General features: G+C 43.1%; 1 protein-coding gene across 1 annotated transcript; it reads left to right on the plus strand.

Annotated features, from left to right (window-relative positions):
- Positions 1-941: 941 nt before the first annotated feature.
- On the plus strand, positions 942-7,356 carry LOC133371123 (nuclear cap-binding protein subunit 2-like). The gene is made up of 4 exons (XM_061598138.1): positions 942-1,159; positions 2,829-3,010; positions 5,591-5,729; positions 6,631-7,356. Exons 1-4 carry the CDS (start codon positions 1,073-1,075, stop codon positions 6,727-6,729), a joined length of 507 nt encoding a protein of 168 aa, XP_061454122.1. The 5' UTR covers positions 942-1,072; the 3' UTR covers positions 6,730-7,356.
- Positions 7,357-9,537: the final 2,181 nt, after the last annotated feature.

Here is a 9,537-nt window from a genome sequence, read left to right on the forward strand (position 1 = left end):
TGACTGGCCCAAAATAATCCAAATGCCATCAGTGCTCTTCTCAGTGAGCTTTATAGTTGAACAGGGATGTTTTTCATCCAAATCTCCCTAGTCCTAGTCAGCACAGCAAATAGTAGACCAAACTGGCTCCCTGGAGAAGGACCGTGGGGTGCCTCTGTGCACGTGCAGTCTTTTCCCTCTGAACAGAGCCAATTTTGTATTTTGCTTTAATCTGTGATCGAAGCTTCCTCTAAGTCTCCAAGTAGGGCCAAAAGAAATACAATCATTTTAATACATAAAATAAAATGTGGGTTTTAAAAAAGGAATCTAAGAAGCAGGAGTGTCTCCAAGGATGTGCTTCATCAAGACGTGCGCACCAAGCATGTTTTTAGAAACTTTTAGGGAAACCTTGCTGAAATTCCTATACCTATTGTTTGCTGACTGAAATGGTTTTATGCTGAGATTTTAATGCTTGATGGATTCGTTTTTAGACATTGTTTTACAGGTCCTTCTCCCACACGTTTTAAATTTCATTTCATTTAAGCCGTTTTATGTTGTTTTTGAAGTCAGGTATAGAGTTGTTAAAAACTAAATATTTTTAAAAAAACAAATTAAAACGGGCTCAGATGGGAGCTGGCACAGACACAGAGATACCGCGCCTGGCCGCCTGAGAAGCAAAAACAAACAGACGCTCTGAAGGAAATTGTGAGGGAGTCTTCTCGGCACCAAACTTTCCCGCCCAAATTACACCCCGCTTTCCCCTTTCGCCGCGCGGCGTAAAGTGGGCATTCGTATTCGTTTCAGGCGACGTGATTGGAGGATCAGACGAGAGCTGTAGAGGACCAGTTAGGGGGAAAACTACAATCCCCAGCATTCTCCACGGCAAGGCTGCCCGCCCCCTCTGCCGCAGACCGCCCGATGATTGATTGTTCTTGGGCGTGACGTTTACAAGAGACTTCAACGAGGCCGCCGCGTTTCTGCCTGTGCAAGGGGGACGGTCTTGCCACGAGTGACAGGTGATAGAGCCAATTGGCTCTGTCGGAGTACGTCTGACGGGTGGTAAAGGCGTAGAGACGTCATCAGTCTGCCGAAGATGTCGGGGATTCTGAATGCCACCCTGAGTTGGCTCAACACTGACTCGTACTGCGAGATGGGCACGTATCGGCACCGGCACTTCATGGTACGTGGGTGGTGGGAATGATGACGAATGGTCGTGAGTAGGTTCAGAGGCGCTCCTTCTTCTTCGGATCCTTTCAATAAACCCAGAGTGGTCCTTGCAGGGAGAGGCTCTCTGATCATGCCCAGAGGCCCCCTGTCCCCATTTATGGGAAACAAAGCTTCGTGCCATTCAGTTATATATAGCCTCCTAATTTACGCAGTGCGAGCTGTGCTGGAGCCGCCTATCAGGAATCCCGGGTCTCATCCTTCTCGCTCCAAAGGCTGTATCACCTGCGTGTACCTCAGGGAGACAGCTACTTTCACAAGCACTAGGACGGGCAGTACGTATTACATCCAACAGAGCATCACCTGCAGGTCCTGCAATATAATTTAGGCCATCGAATACAAAAGACCAGGATGTAATATCCAATAGTTAGGAAAAGCTGCAAGTGACCTTCGCACATGCTTCAGAAACCACAAATCAGCAATCTTGACTAAAAAAGTGGAGCAACCAGTTGCAAAACATTTCAACACTGGGGGCCCCAGCCTGTTGGACTTTTCTATATTAGAGATGCCAACAGATCCAGCAGCACTGACTGAGAGGGAGAACTTTTGGATATATTCTCTGGACACATTGGCACCACCTGGCCTCAACCTGGAGGACAGTACCAGCATTACTTTGCTTGTGCAAAGGAAGCCCCTCTGAGCATTCCATCCTCAAAGCTCTATAACTGACACCTTGGTAACAGCATTTGCATGTTAGCAGCTGATGAAGGCGGAAGGCTTTTATTGCTTTGGTAGAATAAAAACTTCTGTTAATCACAATGATGTGTGTGTGCGCATATTGTGATACACACACGTCATTGTGATTAACAAAACAGATTTATTTTACTAGCAAAACATTTAGGCTTCTACCTTCATCTGCTGCTAACATCCAAATGCTAAGGTGGCAGTTACAGAGCGTTGAGGATGGGGGAGCTCAGAGGGGCTTCCTTTGGAGAAGCTAAGTGATCTTTGTGTTGTCCTTCAGGTTAAGGCCCTGTGGTGCCAATGTCTCCGGGGAGTATATCCAGAAGTTCACCCTTAGTCAATGCTGCTGGATGTGTAGTTTTTCCTCCATATTGGATATGACATCCTGTTTTTTTGCATTCACTGACATAAATTATATTGCAGGACGTGCAGGTGATTTTCTGTTTGATGTCATATGTTCTGCCTAGTGCTTTTGAAAGTCCTAGTTTTGAAATTAGCTGTCACCATGAGGTTCGCACAGGTGATACAGTGTTTGGAGTGACAAGGATGGGACTCAGGATTGCTGATAGGTGACTTAGACACAGCACTCGCTATTAGGCTGTGTAAAGTAAAAGGCTGGCGAAATGCTACAACAGGAGTCTTGTTGATGGCTCTAGCAAGATTTGTGTGCTTGAGTGTATGTATAGATATATATTATTTATATATATAAAATAATATAATTATTGTATAATACTAGGTATTGTATAAATAAAACAGGTGTGAAACCTAGATATCTTCTTCCATCTTTCTCTTCTCTGTTAAATCTTTTAGGATTTGGGGCTGTGTTAGTTGTTCATTTTGCACAGCTCTTAAAAGCTGTTGGTGCTAAATAATGTAAACAGGAATATGTAGATAGAAAGGTGACCCTGACTCCATGCCCCCTTTTTCTGTCCCTTTTCCAGGGAAGCTATGACCTTAAGGAAAAAGCCCTGAGGAACTCCTGCACGCTTTATGTGGGAAACCTCTCCTTCTACACCACAGAGGAGCAAATCTACGAGCTCTTCTCTAAGTGTGGGGATGTCAAGCGCATAGTCATGGGGTTGGACAAAGTGAAGAAAACTCCCTGTGGCTTCTGCTTCGTGGAGTATCCTTGGCTTGTGTTTGCATTTGCAGCCTATAGTTTGATCTGTGGCTTTGCTAACAACCAAACTATGTAACTGGCAGCCTCATGTGATGTATTTATTGTTGGACTGTACTTTTTATTTCATTTAACAAAATTTATATAGTGCTTGATTGTGAAAAACCTTTAAGCATTTTTTTTAAAAAAACACTCCTGATTTCGGGTGAGGGAGTAGGGGGTGGTACTGAATGTTACGAATACTTACCATCTTTATAGAATTCTTTCCATATATATGACTAGCATGTCAGGGTGAAGGAAAATCTACCATATAATTGTCTAGTTTGCCTCTTGTTACACTTACATCTATTTATTTATTGCAGTTGTATTCCTCATTTCTGGAAACTGAGTGGCTTATATAAATACATGAAGCTGCTTTTGGCTTGGGCCATTGGCTCATGTAGTCCAATATTGTCTTCTCTGACTGGCAATGGCTCTCCCAAGCTTACTGGCAGAAGACTTTAACATCACACTTATCTGCTCCTTTCAACTGGAGTTTGAACCTACAACATTCTGCTTGTAGACCATGTGCTGCTCTGCCATTGAGTTATGGTCAAATGTGAAGCCTGCTGGTAATTTCCTGTTGAGTGGGTGAAAAGATGTGTCTTGAAACATACAATCTTACTACTGTTCCGTAGGTAGCATTATTTACATTATTTATAAAAATATTTATATACCGCCAACAGGTATAAAATATCAGGGCAGTGTACAGCAATATATGATGATGTTGTTACGTGCCTTCAAGTTGATCATGACTGAGGGTGATCCTATGAATCGGCAACCTCCAATCGCATCTGTCGTGAACCACCCTGTTCAGATTTTGTAAGTTCAGCTCTGTGACTTCCTTTATGGAATCAATCCATCTCTTGTTTGATCTTCCTCTTTTTGAGCCAGTGTGGCATAGTGGTTAAAGTGTAGAACTACAACCTGGGAGACCAGGGATTGAATCCCCACATGGCCATGAAGCTCACTGGGTGACCTTAGGCCAGTCGCTGCCTCTCAGCCTGAGAGGAAAGCAGTGGTAAACCACCTTTGAATACTGCTTGCCATGAAAAGTCGGAATCAACTTGAAGGCAGTCCATTTCATCTTTTTGTTTTTCCCAGCATTATTGTCTTTTCTAGTGAATTGTGTCTTCTCATTATGTATCTAAAGTATGATAACCTCAGTTTCATCATTTTAGCTTCTAGTGATAGTTCTGGTTTAATTTGTTCTAACACTCAATTATTTGTCTGTTTTTTGCAGTCCATGGTATGCGCAAAGCTCTCCTCCAACACCACATTTCAAATGTGTTGATTTTTCTCTTACCTGGTTTTTTCACTGTCGAACTTTCACATCCATACATAGAGATCAGGAATGCCATGGTCTGAATGATCCTGACTTTAGTGTTCAGTGATACATCTTTGCATTTGAGGACCTTTTCTAGTTCTCTCATAGCTGCCCATCCCAGTCCTAGCCTTCTTCTGATTTCTTCACTATTGTCTCCATTTTGGTTAATGACTGTGCCGAGGTATTGATAATCCTTGACAAGTTCAATGTTCTCGTTGTCAACTTTAAAGTTACATAAATCTTCTGTTGTCATTACTTTAGTCTTCTAGACGTTCAGCTGTAGTCCTGCTTTTGTGCTTTCCTCTTTAACTTTCATCAGCACTTGTTTCAAATCATTACTGGTTTCTGCTAAGAGTATGGTATCGTCTGCATATCTTAAATTATTGATATTTCTCCCTCCAGTTTCCACACCTTCATCTTGGTGTAATCCCACTTTCCGTATATGTTCTGCCTATAGATTAAACAAGTAGGGTGATAAAATACACCCTTGTCTCACACCCTTTCCAATTGGGAACCAGTTGGTTTCTCCTCTTGTCCAGAATATAACAATATATACAAATACAATAAAACATAAAACAGACTAAAAATAATTCAGTACAATCATTAAAATGACGGACTGCCTAGGCGTGTCAGCATGGACAGGTCTTCAAGAGATGCCAAAACTCAATAGTGAGGATGCCTGCCAAATCTCTGCTAGAAGAGTGTTCCAGAGCTTGCAACCAGCAACATTAAATGCCTGACTTCTAGTTGAAGCCATTTGCGTCTTCGTAACACAGGGGGAAACTGACAGCACTTCTCCAGATTATCTCTGATTGAGCTGAGATATAAAAGCTCAGGTGGTCCTTATGGTGTATCCTGGACCCAAGTTGTTCAGGGCTTTCATATTAACACCAGAGCCTTGAACTTGACCCAGGAGCATAGGGACAGCCAGCGCAGATGTTTTAGCAGAGGTGTCACCTGCTTTTGGCCATCTGCCCCCATCAGCAGTCTAGCCACTGCATTCTGCAGTAGCTGCAGCTTCTGGACCAGGTCCAAGGGTAGCCCCACATAGAGCACGTAGTAATCCATTCTTGAGATTGCAATGTTTATCTAGTGACTGAACTTGAGGTGGGTGTGAGCTATTTGATGTCAGTTCTCTTGTTGCCTCTTCATCAGCCTGTGACCAGCCAGTATGATCCCATCAAACAATCTCATGAGTTTTCTTTAAAGTAACATTCCAGATACTACACGAGAGCAGAGGCGGAGCATGCTATGCGGTTCATCGGTGGGACTCGTCTGGATGACCGCGTCATCCTAACAGACTGGGATGTAGGGTTTAAGGAAGGGCGGCAGTATGGCCGTGGAAGGACAGGTGGCCAGGTAGGGCAGATCTGGAATTAAGGGGCAACTTTACACCAATGCCTCATAGAGGGTTGCAGCAAACGGCAGATCTGAGTCTCCCTTTATGGGGAGGCAGAGATGACCCCTGTGCTCCAGATAACCAGGAGTGCAGGCAGGAAAGGCATAAAAGGCACTTGAGTTGCCATAGTGTCTTCCAGAAGCTTTATTTATTTATTTGTCATATCCATCAACATTCTTCTAGCATCATAAAGACTGACACATTTGTTGGGAACAGACTTCATCAGATCTGTGTCTGGTCAAGTATGCTTTTCCTTCACGCAAGTTTGTTAGTGTTGATGCTGCTGCTAGACTCTCATTGTTCTCTATCAAAACCTGTTCTAGAAGTTTGCTTGAGTTGGCTTTGATTGGTCTGGATTAAGCTTTAAAGACAGCTCTGGGACTTTAGCATTTCATCCGATTTCACCTGGATGTGTATTCTGCCTTGGTTTTCCACCCTAAGTTCTCAGGCAGGGGTTGGCTGGGGGCCTTGCAAGAGCAAAGTGAAGTTTTGTCATTGTCAGAGAGGATCCTGTCAAAGATTGGCTTAAAACCAGAATCGGAGGCTGCAACTGAGATGAGAAAAGAGAAATGGCATAGTGTTCTTCCCTGCATCTTCCAGGAATTATTAACCTTGTGCTCTCTGGGACCATCTCCAGAGAGACCAAGCTGTGTTGCGTTATAAAGCAAAACCACCTAGTAGCCTGATAATACCAGGTCATCATCCATCTGGTGGTCCCTTGCTTTTGCTCTGATGATCAGAGGTTTCTTAAGATATGCGCATGTACAAATCCCATTCCCTCTTGACTGCAGCATGCCCATAATATCAGTCTTTGTCTCTCAGTTGTTGCAAGATCTTTGTCCCCTTGTTCTCCCCTTGCAGGTGCGAGATGAGTACCGGACGGACTATGATGTGGGCAGAGGTGGCTTTGGCAAGATTGTTCAGGAGCAGCAGAAGACTCAACAGACAGGGATCTACTAACAGCTTCTTGGATTGAGAAGAGGGGTTGGGTACAGCGAAGATGATTCGCAGAAGACAAGGAAAAGGTCACAGTGACAGTCTGCATGTCCCGGGCTTCTTGTGTCGCTGTGACCTTTTCCTTGTCTTCCATGAATTTGTGCCTGTTCTGCCACATCCAAGGAATATGCCCAAGAACCTCTGGTAGGGTGGGAGAGAACAGATCATGTGGAGTCTGGGTTGGTTGCTTTTCCTGTGTGGTACGTGTAGTTTGCTTGTTCATTTCTGTTTTTCTGAGTTTTCCCTCTTTTTTGGGGGGGGGAATCTAAATAAAATTGTTCTCTTAACAATGGGTGATGACAAGATCTAGGGCCTTCTCAGTGGTGGCCCCCGAACTATGGAACAGTCTCCCTGAGGAAGTACGCCTGGCGCCGACTCTGCTCTCTTTCCGGCGCCAGGTCAAAACCTTCCTATTCTCTGAAGCATTTTAAGTTACACTGATTTAATTTTAAAAATGTTTATTGTATTGGATTGTTGATTGTATTTTAGTATTATTTTGTTATTCATTGTATTTTTATGCTATTTTATGTTCACCGCCCAGAGAGCTATTGCTAGTCGGGCGGTATATAAATTTAATAAATAAATAAATAACATCTGCTGTAACCTGTAGTAACATGCCTGAGGTTGGGGAGGGAAAGCCCTCACTCCTGGCACTGTTAGCTTTGTGAGAAGCATCTCCTTGTAATGCTCTGGACTAGACTGCCATTTCTGCCCGTATATATTTATTCCTTGACCCAAGGAGAGATGGGGAGAATCCTTCACTGTGAGTCCATGATTCTTAGATGTACAATAGGCTTTTCTGCATGTCCAGTTCTCGGCTGGCCTCAATTCCAGGTGATGTTGGTTTACAAGCTTTTTTTCAGGTTCCTGAGGTTTGTTGGGCAGCTGTCCTCCTCTTAAGTGTGTTTGAATGGTCACAAAGAATTCTCTTATTAGCAGTAAGACCTAGGTTTGGTACAATATGGCCTAGCTTTTTTTGCTGTGCCCTAAAAGTCAATATACCTAATGACTTCTGCACGTTCCTGAGACATCGTCACCAAGAGCATGGGGTCCTACTTAGCTGCCTTTCTTATTTTGATTTGTTGCTATATCTGAGTTTTTAGCCTGTAAAGATGTTGTCAGGAAGTAAGGCCAAGCCAGTCATTTCTAATCTACCTTACAAGAGGACGGTGTGGATTAGCTGGAAATGTCTGCATTTCTTTCTGTCCTTCTTTCTTACTCCCGGCCACCATTCCATTTGGCCTGGTTTAAATGGAACTCTTCTATTCTCCTTCTTTTGCACTGATGGAAGATTCTGGTTGGATGAAGTAGCATCCCAGCTCCCTCCATGGTCCCAGTCAAGGGTGACTTGATAGCCCTGTAACTGACTTACAAGAGAGAGAAAATGGTGAAGGGTTGTGTTTTGTCTTGCCTCCGTTTGTGAAGCCTGACAGAATGGTTTAGAAATCTGCCTTTTTAAATTTACTGGGATCTTCAACCTGCCTTATTGTACCCAGAGCCTCTGAGATGGTTACAATTAAACTTAAATGCAACAGAAATGTATTTTCCCATCTCCCCAAGCTATTATGAATCGTGGCACTGAGAAGCTGGCAAATGGTGGGGTGCCTTGAGAGCAGACAGATGCCATTCACTGGAAGCTGAGAAGAGGTGGCAAAAAGGTGAACCTCTGATCCATCTCTTAATGCACAGTCTTGATCCCTGCTGTTGAGTCTCTTGTTTAGCACGTTGACCATGGCAGAAGGGAGAAGATTAAGAAGTCTCTGGAAAGCAAACACTGAATTCCAGAGGGATCGTCATGTTGGGCTGCTGTAGCAAATATAAACCCGTGTGGTGCCTTCAAAGACTTAACAGGCTTATTGTGGTGTGCTCTTTGGTGGCCTAGAGGAGAGGTGGGCGGAAGGTACATCAGGATCTATTTGGGGATCTGAATGATTTATATCAGATCACCAAGGGTTTCTGACTCCCCATTATATAACAATGCAACAACAAAAGGGCTTCCCCCCTCCTTCTAATTAGGCTGCTGAGGTTTAGGATGCTTGGTGAAGAAACCAGCAGTGGATTTTTGTGTGACAGGACCGTGAGTTGAGTTCAGACAATGAAAACACATTACAAAGACTATTTCACGGTTGCTAACCTCTTTGGGCACCCTCATCAAGATGTCTTTGCACCGCTGAACACACGTGGCTGCTTTCTGAAAATCCCCTCGAGCAATTGCCCGAGAAAGCAAAAAAGCATGCCAGTGAACTGCTAGTTTGCCACACAGGTCAGTTTTAAATTAACATTTTAATATCCTACCTAAATAGATTTGTTTGGAAGCATGTTCAGAAAATGAGTCTGTGAATTTCTGTAGAAATACAGGACTATGAATTAAAAATGTTGGAAGCCAGTGAACTACAGAAAGGAAATCATCTAAACAATAGGAATGACAGCAATGTTCATTACATTGCTGTAATGCTGCTACAGAGATTTGACATTTATTTATTGTGCCAACGTACTGATTCAGCCTGATAAGAGAGAACTTGGAATACATCCTTTTCTACATATCATAAAGTCCAAGATATATATGAATGTGAGGGTATTCAAAGTTTCTCACTACAAGTACAAAGACAATCCTTTATTATGAATAAAGAGTTTTTGACATTGAAGAAAAAAATACTATCAAACTCCTTTTACATCTTACCTTTAACAAGCACAAGATGAAATTATAGACTTGAGTGCCTTAAGACCCTTTTAGTAAACATCCAGGTCAAGCAAAAAGGGTCTACAAATTCT

The sequence above is a fragment of the Rhineura floridana genome, chromosome 16, assembly GCF_030035675.1.
Source record: "Rhineura floridana isolate rRhiFlo1 chromosome 16, rRhiFlo1.hap2, whole genome shotgun sequence".
Taxonomy (NCBI): domain Eukaryota; kingdom Metazoa; phylum Chordata; class Lepidosauria; order Squamata; family Rhineuridae; genus Rhineura; species Rhineura floridana.